Raw genomic sequence first — 27,870 nt, forward strand, 5'->3', positions numbered from 1 at the left:
GGATCTTTAAGATATATGAAGATAACAAACACAAGTTTGAATCTTTTTCATAAAACAACATGATCAAAGCAAAAAGAACTTAGATCTAACAAAAAGATATGAAGATTCAAGCTAGAAAGCTTGCATCTTGATTGTTCTTGAAGATCTTGAAGCATAAAGCTTGGATCTTGAAGATGCATGAAGATTACAAACAAAAGTTTGAATCTTTATCATAAAATAGAAAGATTAAAGTATAAAAGAAGTAGATCTACAAAAGATATGAAGATTCAAGCTAAAAAGCTTGAATCTTCCATGTTCTTGAAAGATTCATGCTTGAATCAACAAGATATAAGTAAGATCAAAGCTAAAAGGAACTTTGATCTCCATAAAATGATGATGATGATCATGAATTTGAAAAGAAAAAGAAGGAAAAGAAGACTTACAAGTAATGCTAGAAAGGAAAGAAAGAAAGAAAGAACAAGTGTGTGAAAAACCAAAACGATCAAGTGTGGAAATGAGGGACTAAAGGCTAGTATTTATAGGCATAATTTCACTTGGATTGATGACATGGCAAGGCCATTTGGCCGAAATTTTGAGGAGGGGAGGGGGAGACACCATGTTGCTTTATGGATCATGGTTGTCTAAAGTGTGTCCTTTTGCTAGAATCTCATGTGACAATTAGATAAACCTTATACATTATGCTAGTATGACTCATAATTAATTAATTATTTATTTATTTATTATTATGGGTCACTAGTAATAATACTTGGGCTAATTAATTGGGTCACTAGCTAGAGTAGGGTGGGCTTGAGCCCAACAAGGTAGAAAGTCCAACAAGACTAACTATTGGGCTTTAGCAATTAAATAAATAAAATTAAGCATCCAACGGCCCAGGTAATTATTATTATAAAATAATAATTAATATTTCGCAGTCCAAAAGTTCCGGCCGACAAAAGTCAAACGTGCGCGCAGTCCGCGATTTATTCGTAACGGCAAGTAACACTAACGGTTATAAAGCATCCAATGGACAAGTTAAGCATTCCACATACACCAAGGCATGTTTTTAAGCATATATAAATATAAAACACGTGTGCCAAGGTTCCGGAGTAATAAAGTAACACAGTACGCACAGATACGCAGTTTCGCTAAAATACAAGGCACAAAAGCAAGTCGAAAAAGTCGGGTCATTACAAATAGGGTGAGAAAAAATAAATTAATAATAATAAATATATATTTATTAAATAAAGAAAATGCGTGATTGGCCAAAAACAAAAACTGACGGTGCAAACAAAATTCATCGTGGGAGTGACTGACGGATTTCTAACTCAAGGACTGACGCTGCAATATACTCGTCACTTTTCGTCAGTTTAGTGCCAACTGGACTGACGCCCATGGACTGACGCCGCGATGGGTCTGGTCTTATTAGATTTTATTTTATGTAATTTTGTTTTTGAATAAATAAGAAATATAATAATTTAATGTTGGTTTTTATGATCAGCAAAAATAGTCACGTTTTTTTAAAGAAAATTCATATATAAAAAAAGATAAGCTAATAATTAGTTGATCGATCATCGATATGTATAAATTTGATTTCACAAACATACTTTTTAAATATTAATTACAGCGAAACTTTAAAAAAACTTACAAAAGACATATATCATATATCGGATTTATATAAGTTATCAAAAATTGAAAAACATAAAACACTTTTTTTAGAGCAAAAATTCTATAAAACTACCAAGGGCCAAGGCATTAAAAAATTATAAGGAATTTAAAGGGTTATGCATCCAATCATTATATTCTATTCTATGGAATTTTTTTAATCTAATCAAACAAGTTAACAATGACACTATCAATAATAAGATGTTTTTTAAACTTCGGATCTTGAAAAGTAACACCATTTCGATATGGCCAAATATTCCAAATTGTATATATGAAACCAATATATTTTTATGTCCTTCAATGTACTTTAACAAGAGCAAAAGATGGATGCAAACTTTGCAATATACACCAACATTGATATTTGTTATCTACCGATGCCAATACACCACAAAATTAAGCACCCTCTTTACAAAGCTAGCAAAGAATTGACAATAACAACGCTAAATTACATCGGCTTCCCATTACATGTGATGATCCTCGAAACACACCTACTACTATAACATCCGCAAGCACGTCTACTTCGTTTCATTTGTAGCATTCAAATCATCAAATGAACTTATGAAGCCAAGACAATGAACCGATAAGAACACAAATGGAGCGTAACGACTCATTTACATTACGTTGTTGTTTCTGTTACTTGATTCGTGTTCATTTCATTCATTATCGTTCCATTTCATCCAACCAAGCAAACCTTATGTGTGCCTACCTATTCGTGTAACTATATACTTCCCTTTTTCTAGGTCGTATATTGTTTTTACGTTAGGCTTCCTCCATTGTAATATATAATATGCTACAAAGACGAAAAATATGATGAAGAGTAACCCACTTAACACCGAAGAGTCCATAGTGAGTATAGATTGTGTTGGGTATAATTTTCCAATATCGACGTCACTCATGACCTGATATATGAAGGCTCCTAATGCCCAATCGAGTGGAATATCATTCACCTGACTAGCATATCCGATCCTGAACAATGCAGCAACCAATCAAGACAGTTATTTTACTCGCATGGTATGTTTCGGGTTACAGAACTCCGAATAACTCGGCGAGTAAGCGAACTCGGTCAAAACTCGGGATTACCCGGAAAATCGATCAAAACTTGACCAAAAGTTGGGATTACTCGATGAAACGGTCAAAATCGGTCAAAGTCAAACTTGGTCAACTCCTGACTGTTCCCTTGGTATGTTAACACAATGTTTTATTTCAGTTAAGGTGACAAAATGGGTGGGCGAAGCGACTGGATAGCAGATTAAAGGCGAGAATTGCTATGGTATAAAACTTATCACGGTACATTTTTATCAGCTTTTAAAACATTGGTATATACAATTAGTGTGTCAAATACAAGTAAAAGATCTTTTATATCAGATTCATTTTCTGCATAAATTTACATTTTAAGTGACTTTCAGGTGCTGTGTTAATTGGAGGTGGCAATTTTAATACATCTGTGTTATTTATTAGACAAGTCAAAAGTTCAAATAAAATAAATAAATAAATAAATAACAGAGTTATAAGGATTGGAAGTCAATCAAAGTGTATCTTTTTTTATGGATAAATCTCCTAAACCAAATTGAGGGAAGTAGTTATGTTATCAATGAATAATGAATCTTCGACACACTTAATACTAATACAAAATAATAAAAATCCAACACAAATATTGTTCTGGGTCAACCTAAATGAGACCTCTAGATGAACACTATAGGTTTTGACGCACAACCCACCCATTTTGCTACCTCTACTAACACTGTTCTTGTTATAGAAAGGTTTGATATATAAGTTATAATTCAAGGGTGGTAAGAAAAGTACCTTTTATCATCCAAAGCAATACCTAGGCTGTCATGAAGTAAAGCAACAATATATGCTGAAGAAAAACAGTAACGATGCAAATCTTCATCGTTAAAAGCCGGATACTTTGTTTTTAACTTTGACCAATCATCTTCACAAAACTGTTTTCCAACCACCATGAGCTCAGATAAAAACGTTTTCGGTGACAACCCAAAGAACTAGAACAAAACATGGAAAAAAAGCACAAAGTTCAGAATTGTGAAAGCATAGTTCTCAATTAGATGTAACATGTCAGTTCTTTTTGCTGTTTAATATGCAGAAGATGTGATTGTGGGTCAAAATTGCATTGAGATGAGCCACACAATAATAAATAATTAAGATAAATAGTAGAGGTGCCATTTTTTATTATTATTTTCACATCATTTACCTATGCATGGGCCGCTTTGGGTTGTATTTGAGAGAAAACAAACACATTGATTACAAAGGCGACAAAAAAGCTTTTATAGACGCATATAAAATGACTCATTTTGGTCTATCTGACCCACCCACCTTGCTACATCTACTAAGGGTGCGTTTTTTACCTCTTAATGAAATGGTTCAACGTTGAATGCTGAACCATTCAGCATTCAGTGCGTTTGTTTCTGACCTCTGAATGACAGATGGTTGCTAAACCATTTATGGTTGGAACTATCTCTTAACCATTAAGCATCTAAATTGTATGTAATATGCTCTTTAAATTATATCAAGAACACTTATTAAACAACTATATTGTAACTTTTTTATTCATGTCAAAGGTTAATATAATAATTTTACATCATTCACATTATTCGTTCAAAATGATTATTAAACAAGTTATTATCATTCAGAACTAACTTTATTCAGAAACTTTGAATCATTCAGATTATGAACCATTCAACGCTAAATCATTTAGTTTTATCAAACGCACCCTAAATATTATAGATGAGAAGTGGTAAGTAACCTTAGACGTATGGAAGAAATTCTCTGTAGCCAAAAAATTTCCTTGAAGCTTGGGAATAAATGTTGACCCAATGTAGCATTGATCATAGGCACACTCCTCTGTATTCGAAATAAAAATGAATAACGAATGAGCAAAATTGACAGGGAAAACACAAGGACATTGTAGTGATGTTCATTAAATATACAAAAACAAATAAATAATAATGATAAAATAAAAATATGCACCTTTGTCCTTCTGCAAAAATGTTAAGGAGGCAGATCTGCATTCAGAGAAGTTGCCACTCGCATGTATAATTGAAGATTGGTCACTTGCTTGAACTAAAGAAGTAGGAGTGAGATTTCCAATCATCGGATTATGTTTGTATCCTTTTGGGGAACATGGATCAATTGGTCCTTTAATCCCCAATAATTCTGTAGCAACATAAACAAAATTTTGTTATATCTATTGTATGTATGTATATATATATATATATATATATATATATATATATATATATATATATATATATATATATATATATTAAAAAGTTTAATAAAATAATTGAACTTAATAGTTAATAGCTAATGCTTTAACTATAATTAGAGTAACAGAAATCAAAACATTTAATAAGGAGGTTGTATAGATAAAGAACTGGCTACTTTAAAACCGTTCAACATATTCAACCAACTTCACCTGTTCACCATAGTTTGACACATTTGAAATATAATGCAAACCAGATTGACTCACTCACAAGTCAATGGGCTAAAATTCTAAGTTCTACACAAAATATATATAAAACATGTACATAAAGATACATGGTTTGAGCTTTCAACCTCATGAGTTTAAATGAATTTTTGAAAAATGAAGAAAACGTAGATGGAAAGATGTCACTTCTAATAAAAAGATGCGTGAACATGGAATTCTTTTTGAAGGATGAATACAGCCAAAAGAGAAATTGGGCACATGTACCTAAATTTGGAACTTTTGAGAGGCGTGAACCACGAACCAAGTCAAAGGCAACATTCTGCAAAAAGTTAAAATATAAATCAACCAAATAGTGTCATGCATGCTCATGGTATATCCTATGTGACAACATCCAAAGGGCTTATCATGGGTTTAAAATGAATAAATTCTTAAGCAAATTTATAAAAATGAATAAATTCTTAAGCAAATTTATAGAGTTTAAAGGTACAAATAAAAAGAAATGTTTACCTGACCAATCTCGAGGAAGCTGTGGCTGTAAAGGCTATAACTGACATTTCCAAACTTAATCGTCTGTGAAAATTCAGGAGGTATTGACTCACTTGAGAAAAAGGTTACCTGAAAGTTTATTTGCAAGGGTTGTTAAATGCAATCACATATGAAATGCTTCCAAACTCTAAAAGTCACAAAATGGTAGAGTTCAGTAGTTTATAATACTTAAGTGTTTGAAAAGAGCATAATCACTTAAGCACTGCACACCAATAATATTTCCTTCAGAAATCAGATTTCGGATGCATAATTGAGATCTTTTTTGATATACTAGAGCAGCAATAGTAATGTATGACTGTTATTGTATAATAATCACAACGCATATACCCTATGACTACAATTTACAAGTATATAGTCAAAGAAGAATCAAAACCTGAGCAGAAGCACCACCAAGTTCAATTATCCCTGTCGTTTCTTGAGGATCACCTCCTAGAGTGCCAAGTGCATAATTAGCCACAACCCATGCATAAACTCCCTCGTCAGACCCTAAACAACACACTTGCATCAAATTGATGTTCTAAAGTCAAATCATAAAGTAGAAAAATACAATCATTGTATTTGCTAGATCCTATATCTCAGCACCCATTTAGAAATCTACTAAGATAGTACTGTCCAAGACCTAATTACTAATAATAATATCTCAAACTTAAGAGCATTACAGTCTAAACAAATCTTTAAGATCCATTCTTCAAATAATACTTAGTTCTGAGTTCTAACAACGACACATAGGCCTACCATGACCCTCCCCTTTACCAGCAGCTTCAACCTTTAAGACATGTCAATCGAAGTGACAAGGCAATGTTTTCATATAAAGAACAAAGTATAACCTCTGTTTGGGAGTGCATATTTTTAAGTGCTTATACCATATCCTCTTTTTAACAGAATGCACAAATTTCATTAGAAACAGGCACATTTTAGCATTATTTGAAGGGAAAATGCACTTGATATTAAAATGGTAAAGCGGTGAATGGTGATTATTTCAAATGTACTATTAAATCCGCACAAACTAAAATAATGCAAACCCAATCACACCCTAAATGTATAAGATCAAAATTCATGTGTACGTTGGTGCTACAAAACATTAACTTAGTGAAACATCAATACTCATTCTTGCTAAGTATGTTGACGGCACTAAATGTATTCACATTGTTTGTCCTAAAATCACCACCAATTCATCTCGAAAAACAAACGAGTCAGTAAATTTATAACAAATAGCCACAATGGATATACAATTATCAGCTCAAGATACAAGTTAAAAGCAGGCAAATTAGGAACTTAAAATCACAACTCATCTTCATACCTGAAATTACCGAAGCCCACTCATCACGAAAAGTGAATCCAGATATCCTCAAAACCTTCCTACAAGACTCCAGAATCCGTTCCTGTACGCTCAAATCCAACAATCTCAGCCCAGCAGTAGCCATCAATCTAACCTCAGTCTCCCCCCACTTATCTTCTGGAATCATTTTCCTTGCAAACTCCAAAAGCTCCAAAACCGATTCACCCGCCCCATTCGGATCGTCCATAAACGCCGATAACCCCGGGCTAACTTTCAACGAACCTAACCCTAACCCTTTCTTATCAAAACCAGGAGCCCCATTTTTGATCAAATACTCAAACACATGTATCCTACTACCTGTACTCCCTCCATCTATCACAATTCGATACCGTTTTGTCACCGAATCACGCGAATTAACATATAAATAAATACACGATATAATCACCAAACTCGCAAACACAATGGCGAAAACACTACTCGATTTCGCAACATGAGATTGCTTTTGATTTCTGGAAAACAGATTTGTAGAACGTAACGATTGATTAGGGCGAAACTTTCGATTTATTGAATTATTATTTTTATTATTCATTGTCTTATTATCATCAATTGTTGAATCGGGCTCTGCTGGTTTTGTTGAATCGGATTCTGCTGGTTTTGGTGAATCTGATGATTGTGCTGCTGCTGAAACACGAGCATTCAACCTTCGCATTCAAATTAAATTAAATGTGAATCATATGAAATTTTTGTATGTGTATTTCAGAAATTAAAAACGTGTGATGTATAGTAGTGTGTGTTTTTCGGTGAAATTGGAGATGAGAGAGCGGGATCGGCGACGGAATTATACCGGTCCGATCTCTCGATCTCCTGATTTGATCGGAGGGAAACCGATTGTAATTGGGGTTTTGTTTATGGTTAATTTTTAAAAAGGGGGAAATTTAGTGTATAAATTGATTGATGTAATTTCAAGGTTTGGGTGTGTGTGTGTGTGTGATTCGTGTTTGACCGGCTTCTTCGATGGTCATTTCTTATTCAATTTTTTCTTGTGGATTGTCAGAAAATTTTCAGTTAGCTCCTTTGGGTTATTATTGTGTGCTAAATTATGTCCCAAATCTTAAAATCTTAAAAATACATCCCAATCCCAATGACCTAATTACGCCTATCATCCATAAAATTTACTATTAATTTATCTTACATCGTAAAGTTTTATTTTAGCATGGTAATCTCATAATATTTACATTTGGTTTCATAGTCATCCCCAAAACGAACTACTGTTAACTTATATACATTAGTTTGTATCAAGTTAGACGAGTGTGTAATAGTCATTTTGCGTTGCTAATACCCTATTGATATTGCTCTATTTATACACGTTTTATCTCGCAATATCTCCCTCATTTCATTCGGTTTGAAGATCATTGAGCCCGAAAGTCGTATATTTGCACAAAAGTGTCGGTTCAAAGTTAAAAGCTCAAATTGGTGTAAAATTGACCAAAACCTAGCCTATTTATTGAGCCAAAGTGCAGGGCATGATCCAAAATGAAAAGGGATTGCAAAATGGGCAATTCCAAGTGAAAAATGAAGATTTTGAAAGTGCAGTTATGTGGTGCGGCGCACCAAATCCAAAAGGCGACGCACCTTAACACTAAAAAGCCAAAATTCAAGGACAGAACTTGAGGATCAGATTTCTAGTTATATGGTGCGGCGCACCTGATATAAGGTGCGGCGCACCTCGCTGTTTTATGCAGAATATTGTGGGCAAGTATAAAAGGATGAGATAGGGTTTTCACAAAAGAGAGCTGCAGTTTTTAGCACGATTTTTCATCAACAAGCCTTAATTTCATCATCAAGAAAGAGATTAAGGCTAATTTGGAAGATCAAGCAAAAGCTCAAGCAATCTTATCATTAGATCTATCTATTTTTACCATTTGGGTTGTAATCTCCACCTTTAATTCTCTAGTTTTTGAATTGATTACTTGTAATAGATTAATATGATGTTTATTTGTATTTCAATGCTTATGATTAGTGTAATCTTAGCCATGCTTAGCTAATTTGATTGTGTTTGCTTATCTATGAATCTCTAGTGTAAGGATTTGCCCTAAATCAATTGAATGAAGTTGTTTAAATGAAATATATGAGCAAGTGTTATTGTGTTAGTTATGAGGTCCATTGCTATGCATTGTTTTAGGCTTTATTTTAATTACATAGATTGTGTAGCTCTCTTAGTGATTTGAGAAGTGAATCAATTTGTGCTTCAACAGTTCAAGTGATCTAAACAACTAAATTAGGAATTTCAAGTGATTGTGTTCTTAGTTTAGGTTGGTTTTCAATTGACCTTTAGTCAACATAGTGGTGTTCGATTATCTTAAGTGATTTTGATAGTTGAAGGGTTTTAAGTGATTTCAACCCAAGCATAATCTAAATAACCGCTCATACTTAACTTGATCTTAGGATACAATGCTTATTTGAGTTTGCAAAGTGTAATATGATTAAGGTTTGGTAGTAATGCTAAACATTCAATTGTTCAACAACTAATGCGATAGCAAATTGGGTAAAACGGGGCAATCCAAGCATAGAGAGGATTAGGTAAGTGAACACTACTTAGTTAATTGAATTAAATCTCAATATTTAGTTACTTGCTACTCCTTGCTAGTTTTAATTGTAAGTTTAAGTTTGTTTACTTGTGCACGTTTTAGTTGTTAATTAAAATCAATCAAAACCCCCAATCAAACAAACCCTAGGGCAATTAATAGTTACAATTATTCGACTTGCACCGCTCTCTTGGGACGAACTTGAAATGAATACTTGCATAAAAGTGCTATAATAACCAGGTCTTAAGTGCTCGATAGTTGTGTGTGCTTATTTATAGTGTTTGAATCTTGTATAAAATTTGAGGGTAATCGATGTATTGTTCCACACGCATCACCTATAATCCAAAATAGTGTTAGGTATGAGCTAATGGTAAAACATGTTACTTACAAAATCATATCCCAACTCATGTACAATATCACAAACTTTTTTCACTTAAAAGTCAATCATGTTAACCATATCTACATAGGTGATATTATTACTCAAGTATTCCCGACATGAAGCATCACTGAAATATCCTTCATAATCAAATTTTCACAGCACATAGCTCTGGATATTGAGCTGTAATCAAAATATAAATTAAAGTATTAGAAAATGGATGAAAAATTAGTAAAAATAATATAAAAACATAATTGATGAAACATTACAGTATAGTTGATCCAAAGTAGATGTATCCAAGCTTACATATTCAGCTCATATAGTGTATGTAGGAACATACATGGGTTGATCCATATTGTGTAAGTAACTAGAGGGGGGTGAATAGTTACTTAGTCGATTTTACAAAAAATTTCTTTACGTTTTGTTGAACTTGAACTTGATATAGTGTGATTTAAAATGTTTGTTCTTAAACACTACGTATAAAATATATGTATGCGTAAATGTAATAAAAAAGATAAGGGATGAGAGAACAAACACAACGATATATAGTGGTTCGGGAAGATGTTAACTAATCTTCCTTAATCCACTCCCCAATTCTACGAATTGAGATTTTTCTTCACTATGATACTCCAAACTCGGTGGAGTGTTTGGATACAACACTAATACTTCGACAAGCCGCAACTTGTGAAACCTTACGTCCCTTTGAAGACTTCACAATCACCTAAAGCTCTTACCACAAGATCCTAATGCACTAACCTAGTGAAAACACAACTACCTTCTAGATCCCTTTAAGAAGACAGTTTACAAGTAAACTTACAACTTAAGCTTACAAGTACTCTTGCTAGAATCACTCTAAAAGATTACAATGAATTATAAGAATAATATCAGTAAGTATAAGAAAATATGAGTGCAAGAGATGAGTCTTCAAATGCTCCAAGCCTTGGCTTTTATAGAAAGAGAAATCTACCTGGAAGCTGTACGACTCACTGCACGGTCGACCGTGATTCGACCGTGTACCTCTAACATCTGATTCTTATAGCCGTTTTTGTCCTTTGAAAATTGTCATTTTCCTTTGTTGAATAGTTGCAACTAAAAGTCAATTATCTCTGAAATCATCCCCATTACCCCTTTTGTTTTGGACATAAGTGTAGAAGTTGACATGTCCATAAAAGAAGAAAGTCTTCAAGCTTTGACCATATGTCATTATTTGCTTAATAGGGTAATTGCATAATTTTGTCTCTTGACAAAGCATTATCTTCCAAAACTTCATCAACCTTTCTTAATTACTCATCACTTTGCTAATGGAAGCATTTTGTCCTTTGGAATCTTGTTGCATTTCAAATGAACTAGTTTGAATCTAGTTGGAGCTTACTTGGAGATTATTACATCAACAACTTACTAGTTCATAATTGCACATACATAAAAATGATACATAAAAGTTATGGGAGAGCAACTCTTTTGTTGGGACTTTTAATAACCATTATTAGTATCTATTTGAATGACATTTGATAACAAGTGAAAAATAAAATACTTATATGTTTAACCTTTATTGAGCTTAAAATGTCATTAAGATGTCATTAGGTGTGATTAGTAAAAATTAACATCTTTTGTTTCAAAACTCTTTTGAGATCATAAAGGGCAACTATTATAAGTATGTTTAAAAATATTTTGTAAATTATAGATGCCTCAAAGTGGTCTAACTTAAAAAGGATGAATTTGGTAACAGAGAAAACTGCAGTCGAACTGCAGTCGTCTGTGAGGTTGACCGCAGATCATAGTTTTGAAAAGGATTGCAGCCGTTGGTGGGTCAGACCCACGGTCGACCGTGGTGCAGCCGCATAGTAATTTTACCAAGTTAATTATTTATCTATTGGTCTTTTACTAGAGATAGTGTAGGCTTATGAACTCATGTCGTCTTACATATGAGTAAGTGATTAACTTTTGTGTCATCATCAAAACAAAGTGATTAACTTTTGAATATTATAATTGGATTCTTAACCAACATTCTTCCCTTTTTGATGATGACATATATATGAGTAAGTGTTTAGTTATGTGAGCCGACATAAGTGTTAACATCACTTACCATACACTTTCTCCCCCTTTTGTCGAAGCAGAAAAGGTTAGCTCCCCCTGAAACTAAGTGCGCCCTAGAGTAATGCTCCCCCCTTAAATTGTACAAGCTTATCAATCGTTCATGCGTATCAATAGTATGGCTCCCCCTTGAACCAAAATCGAAAGTAAAAGAGCAACAAACATAATAAGCATAGCAAGTACATGACAATAATTAGTACACAACAAGTTTTAATTTCTAGGACAAGTGTTGTATCTACCCGCCCTTAAACCTAATCTTAACCAACATTAATAGTTCAATGATAAATGCCGTTGGTGCTAAACGCATCGGAGATAGTTGAGCCTTCATTGTCGGAAGAGATAATGATGACCGGATGGGCTTCCCAATAGGTGAGAGGAATTGTGGATTCGGGTTAAGGAATTTGAGAAGGATTAATGGCACCAACAAATCGGAAAAGTCGATTAAGGTGGTTTGAGTACGGAAGAGGGCGATTTCCTAGCTCTCGAAGATAACCCATTCGTTGAGTCGTGAGATAAGCGAGATTTATGGGTTCATGAGTAAGAAGAGACCACATGATAACAACTTCGGTTCCTGAAATGTGAGTGGCGCTAGGGTCCCTACAATAGACATTGTTGCGAATGACGTTTAATAGGAGTTGAAGATCATGGCGTATTTCGTCATCTTGAAGGCGAAGTCGTTTGTTGAGGTTTCGTTGTGCTCCCGGAATGGTAATGAGAGCTAAGATAGGTTGTAACGGAAATGTGGGGTTAAGTGATCTTAGATCGGTAGAAGGAGTATATAAGGAACGCCCATTGGAAGGAATGGCCATCACGGTTGCAAATTGTTCACGAGACCAAGTGTAGGGTGTATTGAAAAGTCGAAATGCAACGTGGTCGGGATTTGGAACATCAAGATGAGCATAAAATTCTCTAATCAACGTTGGATAAATGACTTCATCAAATTCAAGGAATGAGAAGCAATTGTTTTGAGTGAAAAGTTGAGTTAGTTTGGGAAATTCAGTATGATGAACAACGCGCTCTTCATGAAGTGTTCTAGTTTCCATGTGTTGCCCATTGTTTGTAATACGTTGATTTCTCGTGTTGGTCATTTCCTAGAAAAGCCACATTTTTTAGCAAAATATTCAAGTTTATTATATAATTTTGAAAAAATATATGCTAAACATGTGTAGATTAGTCCTTGTCTAGACTCATTTTGAAAACAAAGTTTTGAAAGTAAATTGTGCCATTTCTTTTTGAAAATTTAGACAAGTTTCATAATTTTGCTTTATGTTTGTCAAGTATAGATACTATTCATGAGATTTACTAGTATCATAATGATTTGTTCAAACATATGTGTGTGCATGAGTGGGTTTAGAAGCTTAAAACATATATGAGATTTTATGCAAGAAACCACTATTATGGCACATTTGATAAGTAATGCTTTTCATAACAATTTTTACTCATATAATTAAGGAATTCATGCAAGAAAATAAGTGTTCTTATTAGTTTGGAAGGACTCTTACATAATTAAACAAGTATAGGCAAAATTAAAATAAGTTTTTGGATACTTACCTTGAAGAAAATTGAAAGAGTTTAGACCCCTTTTGAAGAGTACTTGAAAAAGGACAAAAGAAAATCTAGAGATCCAGTGGTTGGAGTTTAAAGAAGAGATGTGGTTGGTGGAAAAGTTGTTTGAATATTAAAGAGAGTACATAAAAGACAAAGAAAATCATCAGACGACAGGCGATTGCCTACACGGTCGACCGTAGTTCGACCGTGCGTGATCTGCAGGAGATTTTACGGAGTATGTTCCATCATTCCCAACCCATTCCTAAGTAAGTTAAAGGTCCCCTTTTTAAGGGGCTTAGTGAATATGTCAGCTATGTTTTCAGCAGATTCTACCTTGTCTATCACAATATTACCATTTTGGACGTGGTCACGAAGGAAGTGGTGCCTAATGTCTATATGTTTAGTCCTAGAGTGTAATATTTGATTTTTAGATAGGTCTATAGCACTTTTGTTATCACATCATATGGGTATTTCGGATGAGATGATACCATAATCAAGGAAGGTTTGCTTCATCCATAACACTTGTGCGCACGCTCTTACCATAGCTACATATTTGGCTTCGGTGGTAGGCAATGTAATGGACGTTTGCTTCTTTGAGAACCATGAAGTTAAGCAAAGACCCATGAACGCGCATACTCCACTTGTGCTCTTTTTATCAATCATTGACCCTCCGTGATCGGAATCCGCAAAGCACATAATATCAACCCCGGTGAACTTTGGATACCATAACCGAAGATGCATTATTCCTTTTAAGTATCTAAAGATCCTTTTGACGGCCTCAACGTGTGATGTCTTTGGATTTTCTTGAAATCTTGCACACAAGCACACACAAAACATGATATCGGGCCGACTTGCCGTTAAATATAGAAGGGATCCAATCATTCCCCTATATTTAGTGCTATCGAACGGTTCTCCTTCTCCTTCTAAAGTGAGCTTCACATTTGTTGCCATAGGAGTCGCCATTGGCTTTGAGTTCTCCATTCCAAACTTTTTGATCATTTCATGAATGTATTTTTTTTTATGAACGTTCCATCTTCTAGTTGTTTGATTTGTAGTCCGAGAAAGAACTTGAGTTCACCCATCATGCTCATTTCAAACTCATCATGCATTAACTTAGAAAACTCATTGCTAAGAGATTCGTTAGTAGAACCAAATACAATATCATCATCATATATTTGGACTATAACTAAATCCTTTTCATGCCTTTTGATAAAGAGTGTATTATCAATTTTTCCCATTTCATAACCGTGATTTATTAAGAAGGTTCTAAGTCTTTCATACCATGCTCTAGATTCTTGTTTAAGTCCATAAAGAGCCTTTTTAAGTTTAAAAACATGATATGGTTTTTCGAAATCTTCAAACCCCGGAGGTTGTGACATATATACTTCTTCATTAATGACACCATTTAGAAAAGTACTTTTAACATCTATTTGATAAAGTTTGAAGTTATTTGCACATGCATATGCAAGAAGTATTCTTATAGATTCTAGCCTAACAACGGGGGCAAATGTTTCATCATAATCAATTCCCTCTTGTTGGCTATATCCTTGTGTAACTAGTCTAGCTTTGTTTCTAACTACATTGCCATCTTCATCTAGTTTGTTTCTATAGACCCATTTGGTACCTATGATATTGCTCTCACTAGGTATAGGAACCAAATCCCATACATCACTCCTTTGGAATTGATTTAATTCCTCTTGCATTGCCTCTACTCAACTTTCATCTAATAGGGCTTCCTTAATATTTTTGGGTTCAATTTGGGAGATGAAAGCATAGTTGGCAATTAGGTTAAATGCTTGAGACCTAGTGGTTATAGTATTGATATCTCCTATGACTTGTTCTATAGGATGATCCCTAACATGTTTAAGATCAATCGAGGATGCTAAGTTATCCTTACTTAGTTTTAAATGAGATCCATCCTCATTTATTTCATTGGAATCAACTTGAGTTGGCATTATTTCTATAGCATCTTGTTCTATCACATCATCATCTTCTAAGGGTTTAGTCTTAGGTTGAGGAGAAGTTTCATTGAATGTGACATCTAGGGATTCTTCTATGAAATTGGTGTATTTATTTAGAACTCTATATGCCTTACTTTCTAATGAATAACCCAAGAATACTCCCTAGTAAGCTTCGAGTTCAAACTTTGTAAGATATTCCTTTTTGTTCAAGATGAAGCATTTGCACCCGAATACTCTAAGATGACTTGCGGTTGGCTTTCTATAATTTAAGACTTCATAGGGTGTTTTATCCATTTCATGAAGAGTTTAATTTTTCCTTTTAACAACCCCATTAGATAGAGGTGTGCGAGGAGCCGAGAAATTATGAGAAATACCATTTAAATCACAAAAGACTCCAAATTGAGTATCATTATCAAATTCGCTACCATGATCCGTTCTTATTGTTACTATAGTACAACCAAGTAAATTTTGTATTTTAGTAGCAAAAATTATAAATATTTCACACGCTTCATTTTTATGCTTTAGAAATAGTGTCCATATATATCTTGAAAAGTCATCTACTATCACTAAAGTATAAAAATTTCCTCCATAGCTTTGTACGGCCGACGCCCCAAATAAATCCATGTGTAAAAGTTCTTGACATCTTTTAGTAGAGATAAAGTTTTTAGGCTTATGGTTTGCATGAACTTGTTTTCCTACTTTGTATGCATCACAAAAATGACTTTCATATTTCAATTTAGGCAAGTCTCTAACTATGCCTTTTGAAGAAATGTTATGAAATAATTTCATATTAGCATGCCCTAGTCTTCTATGCCACAAAGTAGTAGTATCATGTATAGAGGTTAGACAAATATCTACATGTTTGAAGTCATCTATTTTACATGTATAAAGGCCTTTCTTCCTAATCCCATTTATGACACTTTTACCATCTTTTATTATGTGTGAGGAGTTTTTAGTAAATGTCATGTTATAACCTTTATCACATATTCTTCCTACACTTAGCAAGTTAAAGCTTAGGTTTTTAATGTGTAACACATTGTCAAGTGTAATCTTTTGATTAGTAATGTTACCTTTACCGACGATTTTTCCTTTTACATCGCCACCAAAGATTACATCACCTCCATTGTGCTCCGTATACTTTGTGAAGAACTCTTTGTTGCCCGTCATGTGTGTTGTACATCCGCTATCAATTATCCAATCTTTATTTTGTACAACACCGTTGAGACAAACCTATATTTAATTAATCAATAATTTTTAGTACCCAATGTTTGTTGAGTCCGGGATGATTAGCATCAAAGATTCCTACTCTAACCCATCTTTTCAAAATTTTGACATTATTGTTCTTTTTGAGATATGTTTTAGTTTTGGTCTTGTTACTCCTAGTATTTTGATTAATCATTCTTTTTAAAGGATTTTTCACAAGTGACTTGACTTCTTTCCTATTTGTTTCAACTCGATCAATCATGTTAGCCTTTGTTGATTTTTCTTTTTTTGGTTTCTCTACTACTTTGGGTTTTTCTTGGGGTTTAACAAACACGATTGATTTATGTTTAGATGTTTCTATCTCAAGAGTATTCTCCTTATATCCTAAACCTTGTTTGTTATTCTTTGGTTTTTGAACATTCAAAATGTTTTCTAGCACTTTACTACTTCCATCATATTTTGAAAATTTAATTCTATTTTCGAGTAGTTTGTTAGCTTTGTATAAAACAAGGTTTTCATGTTTTAAATCATCACATGTGAGACATTCTTGTGAGTTAGAGATTCTTTCTTTGAGTTGTAAGATTTCTAGCCTAAGTAAGTTGTTTTCTTCCTTAAGGCTCGTGTTGTTATTACTTACTCTATTACTCAAAACACATAATTTAACAAAGTTGTCAACATTAAATTCAAATGTATTTGAAAGTACCTTGTGATGCTTCTTTGTCATCAATTGGATTATCAATGGCCATGAGACACGTTTCTTTTTCCTCTTCTTGTGTGTCATTTTCTTCATCATCTTTGTCTAGTATGACCTCGTGTATTTTGAGATTTTCAACGAGTTCATCTAGAGTCAATTTTTCCGCATTCTTTGATTCGTCAATGGCTGTCACTTTTGGTCTCCATCTTGATGGTAGAGCTCTTAAGAATTTTCGAACATATTGCTTATCCGTATAGATTGTACCTAGAGCTTTCAAACTTGAACAAATATTATTAAATCTATTATAAGCACTATCTATTTCAATAGCAAATTGTTCATATTTGGTTATAAGCAATTCTCCTTTATTTTCTATGACTTGCGGGTTTCCATGATGAGTAACCATGATACTATCCCAAATTTCTTTAGCACTACCCATCATAAAAACTCTCTCATATTCTTTCCTAGGTAAAGCATTAAAGATGGTCATTTTTGTTTCATAGTTTTTGCCTACATCTACTTTGTGTTCCTTAGACCACTCTTCCTCTGGTATAAAGATTTTAGTTTTTCTATCATCACCAAGCTTAAATGGAACATAATCACCTTTAGTAATGATGTTCCAATAGTCTATGTCTTTGGAGAGGACATACGTTTCAAATCGATGCTTCCAATAACAAAATCCTTCACTTTCAAGAAGTGGAGGCCTTTGCATGGAGCATCATTCACTATAGTTCAAGTTCTCAAACTTTTGTTCCATGATGGTAAACTCTGAGATTTGCAAAAATTAGTCTTAATTCCATTAGTAATTTTTAGCAAAACTTTTAGAGCAACCTGGCTCTGATACCAATTGTAAGTAACTAGAGGGGGTGAATAGTTACTTAGTCGATTTTACAAAAAATTCCTTTACGTTTTGTTGAACTTGAACTTGATATAGTGTGATTGAAATGTTTGTTCTTAAACACTACGTATAAAATATATGTATGCTTAAATGCAATCAAAAAGATAAGGGAAGAGAGAATAAACACAATGATATATAGTGGTTCGGGAAGATGTTAACTAATCTTCCTTAATCCACTCTCTAATTCTACGAATTGAGATTTTTCTTCACTATGATACTCCAAACTCGGTGGAGTGTCCGGATACAACACTAGTACTTCGATAAGCCGCAACTTGTGAACCCTTACGTCCCTTTGAAGACTTCACAATCACCTAAAGATCTTACCACAAGATCCGAATGCACTATCCTAGTGAAAACACAACTACCTTCTAGATCACTTTAAAAAGATAGTTTACAAGTAAACTTACAACTTAAGCTTACAAGTACTCTTGCTAGAATCACTCTAAAAAATTACAATGAATTATAAGAATGATAATAGTAAGTATAAGAAAATATGAGTGCATATGAGTGCAAGAGATGAGTCTTCAAATGCTCCAAGCCTTGGCTTTTATAGAAAGAGAAATCTTCCTGGAAGCAGGGGCGGAGACAAGGGGGACTGAGGGGTGCTAAGCCTCCCCCAATGCCCAATCTAGACCCAAGTTTCATTTGTATTATTATGCGCAAATAATTGTAAGCCTCCCTCAAGATCCAAGTTTATTTTTATATAATTATCTGATTATCGAGTAAGCCACCCGCATCTATAAATTCTGGCTTCACCTCTGCCTGGAAGCTGTACGGTTCACTACACGGTCGACCGTGGTTCGACCGTGTTCCTCTGACATCTGATTCTTATAGCCGTTTTTGTCCTTTTAAAATTGTCATTTTCCTTTGTTGAATAGCTGCAACTAAAAGCCAATTATCTCTGAAATCATCCCCATTACCCCTTTTGTTTTGGACATAAGTGTGAAAGTTGACATGTCCATAAAAGAAGAAAGTCTTCAAGATTTGACCATATGTCATTGATTGCTGAATAGGGTAATTGCAGAATTTTATCTCTTGACAAAGCATTATCTTCCAAAACTTCATCAACCTTTCTTAATTACTTGTCACTTTGCTAATGGAAGCATTTTGTCCTTTGGAATCTTGTTGCATTTCAAATGAACTAGTTTGAATCTAGTTGGAGCTTACTTGAAGATTATTACATCATCAACTTACTAGTTCATAATTGCACATACATAAAAATGATACATAAAAGTTATGGGAGAATAACTCTTTTGTTAAGACTTTTAATGACCATTATTAGTATGTATTTGAATGACATTTGATAACAAGTGAAAAATAAAATACTTATATGTTTAACCTTTATTGAGCTTAAAATGTCATTAAGATGTTGTGATGCCCCGTCCAAATATCAATGGCACGAATCATCAACAACAGGTCCATTATACGGTATAACACTACATGTTGTTTTAAAACAAAGTTTTGCATTCATAAAAAGATAACGTTTTCCCAACGACAAATGTTTAACAAGAGTAACATGCTTCTACGAATAGAAAGCATTTAAAAATAGTACGGGACACTAAGGTCATTACAAAACCATAGTTTAAATGTAACATAGTAATGAATGCAAAGTAAAAAGTTCCATGATTGAGACATCTCTAACAATGCAGCGGAAGTCTAACACAGCAAGTCTATAACAGCAGTCTATTACAGCGGAAGCAAACTCGTCTAAGCACCTGAGAAATAACATGCTTAAAAATTCAACACGAATGTTGGTGAGCTATAGTTTTATTGTAAACAATATCGTAAGGTATACTATGAGATTTCGTATTCAAAACAGTATGAAAAGTATATGCTTAACCGTGGGCACTTGGTAACTAACTTAACGTAAAATAATATATCATCTCCTAAAAGTACACTTCACGAGTGGATTAAAACAGACAAAGTATTAAACACCCATTAAATACCAGCGCGACTAGCCCGAGTGGGGATGTCAAACCCTATGGATCCATATCTAAGATTCGCGTTTACCGGTTCATGAACCAATAGTTAAACGTTACCGAGCTAAGGGAAAAATTTGTGCCGTTATATCACCTACACATATATAAAGTTAAAGTACTCATGTCTAGTATGTAAAACATAAAAAGCGCATGTATTCTCAGTCCCAAAAATAGTTAAAGTAAAAAGGGAGCTATAACTCACAGTGAATGTGCGGTAAAGTCGATATGAAGACGTAAGCAAGTAGTAAGTTGGTCCAAAGGTCCTCAACCTAAGTCAAAGATTACTAAGTCAGTAAATCGTCCCAAAAAGTTTAAAGGTAAATAAGTTAAGTCTTAAGTATCATCATTATCATCATTCGTGAAAGATAAAGTAAAGTTTCAACAAGAATAGAGATCGAAACGAATAGCTGAATTCGTACAGCCGTTACGACCTCTATACAAACTAAAATGATGCGCGGTCAATGGCCAAGGCTCCGTTTGTGAGTCCTCTTACCGCTGTCCAAAATTCAGATCCTAACTCGATGTCGTTTGATCGTGGCGATGGTCAAAGTGCGAGTAGGTAAGATATTTCAGGACGTCGTTACAAAGACGTAGTGAACTTTGGAAGGCTATAAATCCTAAACCGTACATCGGATTTAGGCGAGTCTTAAACGAAAAATCATCTACACATCCCGAAATTTCTGGAAATCAATTTTCCAGAAGCTCCAGGAGTCAGATCTGATCCTAAAAAACAGAAACAAGTGCTCCGGTGGGTTTCTTGGTGTTTGATGCTCATCACGGTTCTCATCCTTGATGCGTGTAAGCCTCAAATGTACAACTCTTTAATGTTTTAGCATCATTTTGACCAAGTTCTAACCATCAACACACAACTAAAAGTAAAAGATAACTTTCTATAAATTTTGAACATCCAAGTTGTCTCTTTATTATATAAACACAATAAAGCTTCAACTTTTATCCTTTTGACACAAGTTTATGGATCTTCATCATATGAGATGATGAAGACTTGATTTTTATTACCATAAAGATCATAGAAAGGTTCCAAGTATGTGAGATCTACAAATAAAAACTTAGATCTCAAGTATTAAGAAACCCTAAACTCGAAAGCTTGGATTTTTACAAGATTAATGAGACCATAAGCTAGAAAGCTAAGATCTAGTAAAAGTAATGAGACCATAAGCTAAAAAGCTTAGATCTAAACAAAGTAATGAAACTCTAAGCTAGAAAGCTTGGATCTCTAATGTTCTTGTAGATCCTTAAAGCAAAAAGTTAGATCTACAAGTTTTATGAAGATCATAAATACAAGTTTTGATCTTTAAATAAAAATAAAGTGATCTTAAGCTATAAAACTTAGATCCAACAAAGTGATGAAGATTCAAAGTTAGAAAGCTTGAATCTTTTATGTTCTTGAAGATTTCCAATCAAGGTTTGAATCTACAAGATATAACAAGATCAAAAAGCTAAAAAGCTTGATCTCATGATGATGATGATGATGTCGTGGCTAAGAAGAAAAAAAGAAGAAGAAAGAAAATTCAAGAACTTACAATTTCTTAAGCTTTTAGTGTGAGAAAGACTAGAGAGAAAATTAGAGAGAAAGTGTGTGTGAAATGAGAAATGAAATGAAGTGTGAAATGAGGATGAGGTTTGAATTTATAGTGGTGGTGGTGGTGGTCTAGGCCGACGATTTTGGGGACAAGGGGGACCATTTTGCTTTTGCATGGGCGGTGGTACAAAGGTGGTGCTTGTATGTTGGGATCCCATGCAACAAAGTGTAGGAAATGGTACACAAATATGCTAGTATGTTGGCTTATCTTAATGGGTTTTATCCTACATATTAATGGGTCGGGAGAGAAGGACTTCCTGGCTTGACTTTATTACCGCCTATTTATTATTATTATTATTATTATATATATATATATATATATATATATATATATATATATATATATATATATATATATATATATATATATATATATATATATATATATATATATATATATATATATATATATTCTATATATTGCCTGTGCCAGTCGAGCCTGCCACTCGTACGGAACTAACCAAAGAAGCAGTGTACAAAGTACGTAGCTCGTTTTAAACGACAAGTGACACTAACGGTCATAAAAACATTCGAGGATCAAGTTAAGTGATTAAGCACTTAATAACACGCTGTAAGGTATTAACGAAAGTAATTAACATGAATAATGATCCCAGAATATAATATAGCTCAGTACGCACAAATACGCAGTTTCGTGAAAAAAAGAAGCATAAATATAAGTCGAAAAAGGTCGGGTCGTTACAGATGTCATTAGGTGTGATTAGTAAAAATTAACATCTTTTGGTTCAAAAATCTTTTGAGATCAAAAAGGGCAACTATTATAAGTATGTTTAAAAAGGTTTTGTAAATTATAGATGCCTCAAAGTGGTCTAACTTAAAAAGGATGAATTTCGTAACATAGAAAACTGCGGTCGAACTACGGTCATCCGTGAGGTTGACCGCAGATCATAGTTTTGAAAAGGATTGCAATCGTTGGTACAGGGCATCTACGGTCAGACCCACAGTCGACCGTGGTGCAGCCGCATAGCAATTTTACCAAGTTAATTATTTATTTATTGGTTTTTGCTAGAGATAGTGTAGGCTTATGAACTCATGTCGTCTTACATATGATCAAACAATTATTTCTTTTGTGTCATCATCAAAACAAAGTGATTAACTTTTGAATATTATAATTGGATTCTTAACCAACATATTGAATTGAAGATGTTGGGGTTTGTTGATATGGAAGACTATACGTAAATATGAAAAGTCAGAGTTCTGCGTATGAGACATATGTTTATCTTTGTATATTGCGGGAGTTAGGTTTAACACTTTGATATTGATTAACATAAAATGATCAATCTGCCCTCTTGTGATTCAAACTAAAGGAGATAAGTTAATAACAGTTAGTATTTGGGAACACTATGAAACCAAATGTAAACATTAGGGGTTACCATGCAAAAATAAAAATTTAAGATCCATGATGAAATTAATAGTAAACTTTGTTATGCAAATATCATTTAACTTAACATAAGGGTAAGAATGACTCGGTGGCCAACTAGGGAAAAGGACTTTATAAGGTCGGATTGCATCTGTGCAAGAGACGCTATAAATCCTTGGACCCCAAAGGGAGTGTTGGTTCAATTGGTCGGTTGCGATTTGTCCGAAGAAGTTTGAAATGTGCTCGAACGGAGATTTTGCATGAGGTAATGTACGAGTAGGAGTGGGTTGTGTCCCTTGAAGAGTAAGCGGGCGTATGTTGATATGATTGTATATCATCATATAATTATTTCTTATCATTGTACATTGATGATTTTTGCCTTGTATTAGCTATGAACCTCACTAAGCATTATAGCTTACTTGTTGTGTTTGTGTTGGTGGGTCGAAGACTACTCGGGAAGGCAAGAAAATGGCTAAGGAGTGACCAAAAATCCTAAGAGTAAGCACATTCACCTATTTAAGAATCTGTCGGGGGGGGGGGGGGGAGAATGTGGGTTTATGCTTTACGATCATATTAATCTTAACCCATAATAATAAGTGTTTAGATGATGACACATGCACATAACTAGAGGTGATGGTAGACATCTTGACATAAATATACAAGTTCACTAATCCACATTTACTCTAGCGAAAGACCAAAACCAAATAAAGCTTAAAATGAAACATAAGCCACATGATTCGGTCCTTGGTCGATCGCAGGTCAGACCGTGGAAGCCCTGCACCCTGATTTATGAAATCAGGTGTGCACGGTCGACTCCATGGTCAATCGTGGCTCGATCGCAGAATGTTCTGTCTGAACTTTTGATCAAATTTAGTTTGACCACTCCGGGGCATCTATAATTTATGAAACTTGATTAAACATGCTTAGAATAGTTGCCTCATTCATATCGAAAAGAGTTTTGATCACTAGAACGCTAATCTTAGTTAATCACACCTAATAACACCTTAATGACGATTTAGCCTTGATTAAGGATAACACATAAGTGTTACAGGAAAACATGTGCTCCTAAAATGTATTTAGACATACTTAGGATGATCATCAAGTCCCAACCAAGAGTTGCTCATTCCTTGTACATCTGTTGGATATTAATGTATACCTATACATTAATCTTGCAAATGCAACATTGTAAGTAAAACTTAGATAGCTTTGGTACAATGTTATGTTATCACTATATGTTTAATCATAGATTAATTAGTGATCTCTTGCTAGTTACTTGACTACTTGCTATTAATACATGAGTATTATTTGACTATGTGCTAAATGCCAACATGCTAGTAGCTACTTAATATATGTATGAACTTTGTCTTGCTATGTACTACAAGTTGGAAAACCATCAACTTGTATTTGGACTACTTCAATATACCCATGCTACTTGGATAACAAATTAACAATTAATGAGTCATAATCTAGTGGTCTTAAAAGGATAAAGAATTATCAACACACATAGGATTTGCTTAAGTCTAGAAACAAGTTTAAGAATGGTTTACTCTTGATTAATGATAATGCTAAAAACGAACATATATTTCATAGCATTATTCCTCAAGAAAGACAAGCTTTTAGTTGCAATTGTTCTATTTACAAGTGATATTCGTTTAAATAATAAAAGGTGAAGACAAAAGATAGATTCGACGAATTGAAGACCCAAACGACCAAAAAGCTCAAAAGTACAAAATACAATCAAAGAGGTTCCAATTATTGATAAGAAATGTCTCAAAATTACAAGAGTACAAGATTCAAAACGCAAAGTACAAGATATTAAATTATACGCAAGGACGTTCGAAAATCCGGAACCGGGACCAGAGTCAACTCTCAACGCTCGACGCAACGGACTAAAAATTACAAGTTAACTATGTATATAAATATAATATAATATATAATTAATTATATAAATTATATATATATATTATATTTATATATTAAAACCGTAGGCAAAGAAGATCCAAACTTGTGTGAGCTGTAAAAACAAGCTCCGCGACTTGCGGAGTTTGAAGGGTTAGAATGCCACGAGTCGCGGAGCCTCCCTGGACAAAAATGCCTATAAAAGCCAGCGTGATTCGACGTTTTATAGATCCAAAATATCAATCTCTCTATCTATATTATACGATATATATATATATATATATATATATATATATTTATATTTTAATTTTAATTTTAATTTTAAATCCTAATAATAAGGGTATGTTAGCGAATGTTGTAAGAGTGTAAGTCGAAATTCTGTCCGTGTAACGCTACGCTATTTTTAATCATTGTAAGTTATGTTTATATTATTTTCATTAATGTCTCGTAGCTAAGTTATTATTATGCTTATTTAATCCGAAGTAATCATGATGTTGGGCTAATTACTAAAATTGTGTAATTGGGCTTTGTACCATAATTGGGGTTTGGACAAAAGACCGACACTTGTGGAAATTAGACTATGGGCTATTAATGGGCTTTATATTTGTTTAACTAAATGATAGTTTGTTAATTTTAATATAAAGATTTACAATTGGACGTCCCTATAAATAACCATATACACTCGATCGGACACGATGGGCGGGGTATTTATATGTACGAATAATCGTTCATTTAACCGGACACGAGAATGGATTAATAGTCACTAGAATTATTAAAACAGGGGTGAAATTATGTACAAGGATACTTGGCATAATTGATAACAAAGTATTAAAACCTTGGGTTACACGCAGTCGATAACCTTGTGTAATTATTAAACAAAGTATTAAAACCTTGTTACAGTTTAAGTTCCCAATTAGTTGGAATATTTGACTTCGGGTATAAGGATAATTTGACGAGGATACTCGCACTTTATATTTATGACTGATGGACTGTTATGGACAAAAGCCAGACGGACATATTGAATAATCCAGGACAAAGGACAATTAACCCATGGGCATAAAACTAAAATCAACACGTCAAACATCATGATTACGGAAGTTTAAATAAGCATAATTATTTTATTTCATATTTAATTTCCTTTATTTTATATTTAATTGCACTTTTAATTATCGCACTTTTATTTATTGTTATTATATTTAATTGCACTTTTAATTATCGTACTTTTTAATTATCGCAATTTTATTTTATCGCACTTTTATTTATCACAATTTCATTATCGTTATTTACTTTACGCTTTAAATTAAGTTATATTTATTTTTAATATTTTACATTAGGTTTTAACTGCGACTAAAGTTTTAAAAATCGACAAACTGGTCATTAAACGGTAAAAAACCCCCCTTTATAATAATAATATTACTTATATATATATTTGTATTTTTATAAATTAAAGTAATATAGCGTTAAGCTTTGTTTAAAAGATTTCCTGTGGAACGAACAGGACTTACTAAAAACTACACTACTGTATGATTAGGTACACTGCCAATAAGTGTTGTAGCAAGGTTTAAGTATATCCATTCTATAAATAAATAAATATCTTGTGTAAAATTGTATCGTATTTAATAGTTTTTTTTCTTGTAAAATTTAATAGTATTTTATACCCCTTAGCTTTAACTATCAAGTATTTTTGGCGCCGCTGCCGGGGAATCAAAATCTAGCTTAAAAGCCGGAAGCGAAACGCCACACAAAAAAAAAAGAAGATTTTTATTAAGTTTTATTTAGTTTTTATAAAAATGCATTTTAAATATTAAAAAATTTAAAAACCGAAGAAAAAAAATAAATATATAAATTTATTTTTAAGATTTTTAAAATTATAAAGTATTTTATTTCTATTTTAGTTTTTAAAATATAAGTTTTATTAAAATTATATAAATAAATTAATTAAATTAAAACCAGAAAAATAAAAAATAAAAAAATATATTAAAAAAAACAGACCTTTCGAAACTTGACCTGCCTTATTTGAATTTTCAAGCCCCGCGACTTGCGGAGGTATTGAACTGGGTTCACCGCGACTCGCGGAGCCGCCCAGACAGGTCACACAGGAAGCCCTAATCGTGCATTAATTACGTATAATAATTATTATTATTATTAAATTTAAAACCCTAAATATGTGATGACCCGGGAATTTTTGACCAAATTTAAACTCAATCTTTTTATGATTCTGACCCGATGAGCAAAGTCTGTAATGTTGAGTCACAAATATTTTGAACTATTTCATATATTCATTTGACTTTCGACCATTCCCTACGATTCACGAACAACTATTTGTAAATAGATAACATATATATTTAAATAAGTATAGGTATTTATAATTTGAAATATAATTTAGAATATTATAATTATTAGGATTTATATTGTAATAAATAAAATAAAATGCGATTAATGGAAACTATAGATTATAATAATATATATAAAATATATATATATATAAATATTACTTGTAAATATATAATATTATATTTAGTTGTTTAAAAGAATATAATCAATATATTTATTTACATAAACTTGCTAATTAAGATTTGATATATATATATATATATATATATATATATATATATATATATATATATATATATATATATATAGAATGTGTATATTGAAAATGAATGATTTCGAGCTTAAATAGTAAACGTCAGTAAAACTCGGTTGGCATTTCGCCAGTGTTCATATAGTTCTAAAACGAGTTTAAGAAG

The 27,870-nt window shown here is 33.2% G+C and overlaps 1 protein-coding gene across 1 annotated transcript; it reads right to left on the reverse strand.

Moving 5' to 3' along the window:
- Positions 1–1,893: 1,893 nt before the first annotated feature.
- LOC139897706 (probable apyrase 6) lies at positions 1,894–7,890 on the reverse strand. The gene is made up of 8 exons (XM_071880399.1): positions 6,933–7,890; positions 6,006–6,118; positions 5,594–5,701; positions 5,351–5,405; positions 4,627–4,812; positions 4,403–4,500; positions 3,445–3,641; positions 1,894–2,607 (listed from the first exon to the last, which is right to left on the reverse strand). Exons 1-8 carry the CDS (start codon positions 7,618–7,620, stop codon positions 2,334–2,336), a joined length of 1,719 nt encoding a protein of 572 aa, XP_071736500.1. The 5' UTR covers positions 7,621–7,890; the 3' UTR covers positions 1,894–2,333.
- Between the last annotated feature and the right edge of the window lie 19,980 nt (positions 7,891–27,870).

Source organism: Rutidosis leptorrhynchoides, chromosome 3 (assembly GCF_046630445.1).
Source record: "Rutidosis leptorrhynchoides isolate AG116_Rl617_1_P2 chromosome 3, CSIRO_AGI_Rlap_v1, whole genome shotgun sequence".
Lineage (NCBI taxonomy): Eukaryota > Viridiplantae > Streptophyta > Magnoliopsida > Asterales > Asteraceae > Rutidosis > Rutidosis leptorrhynchoides.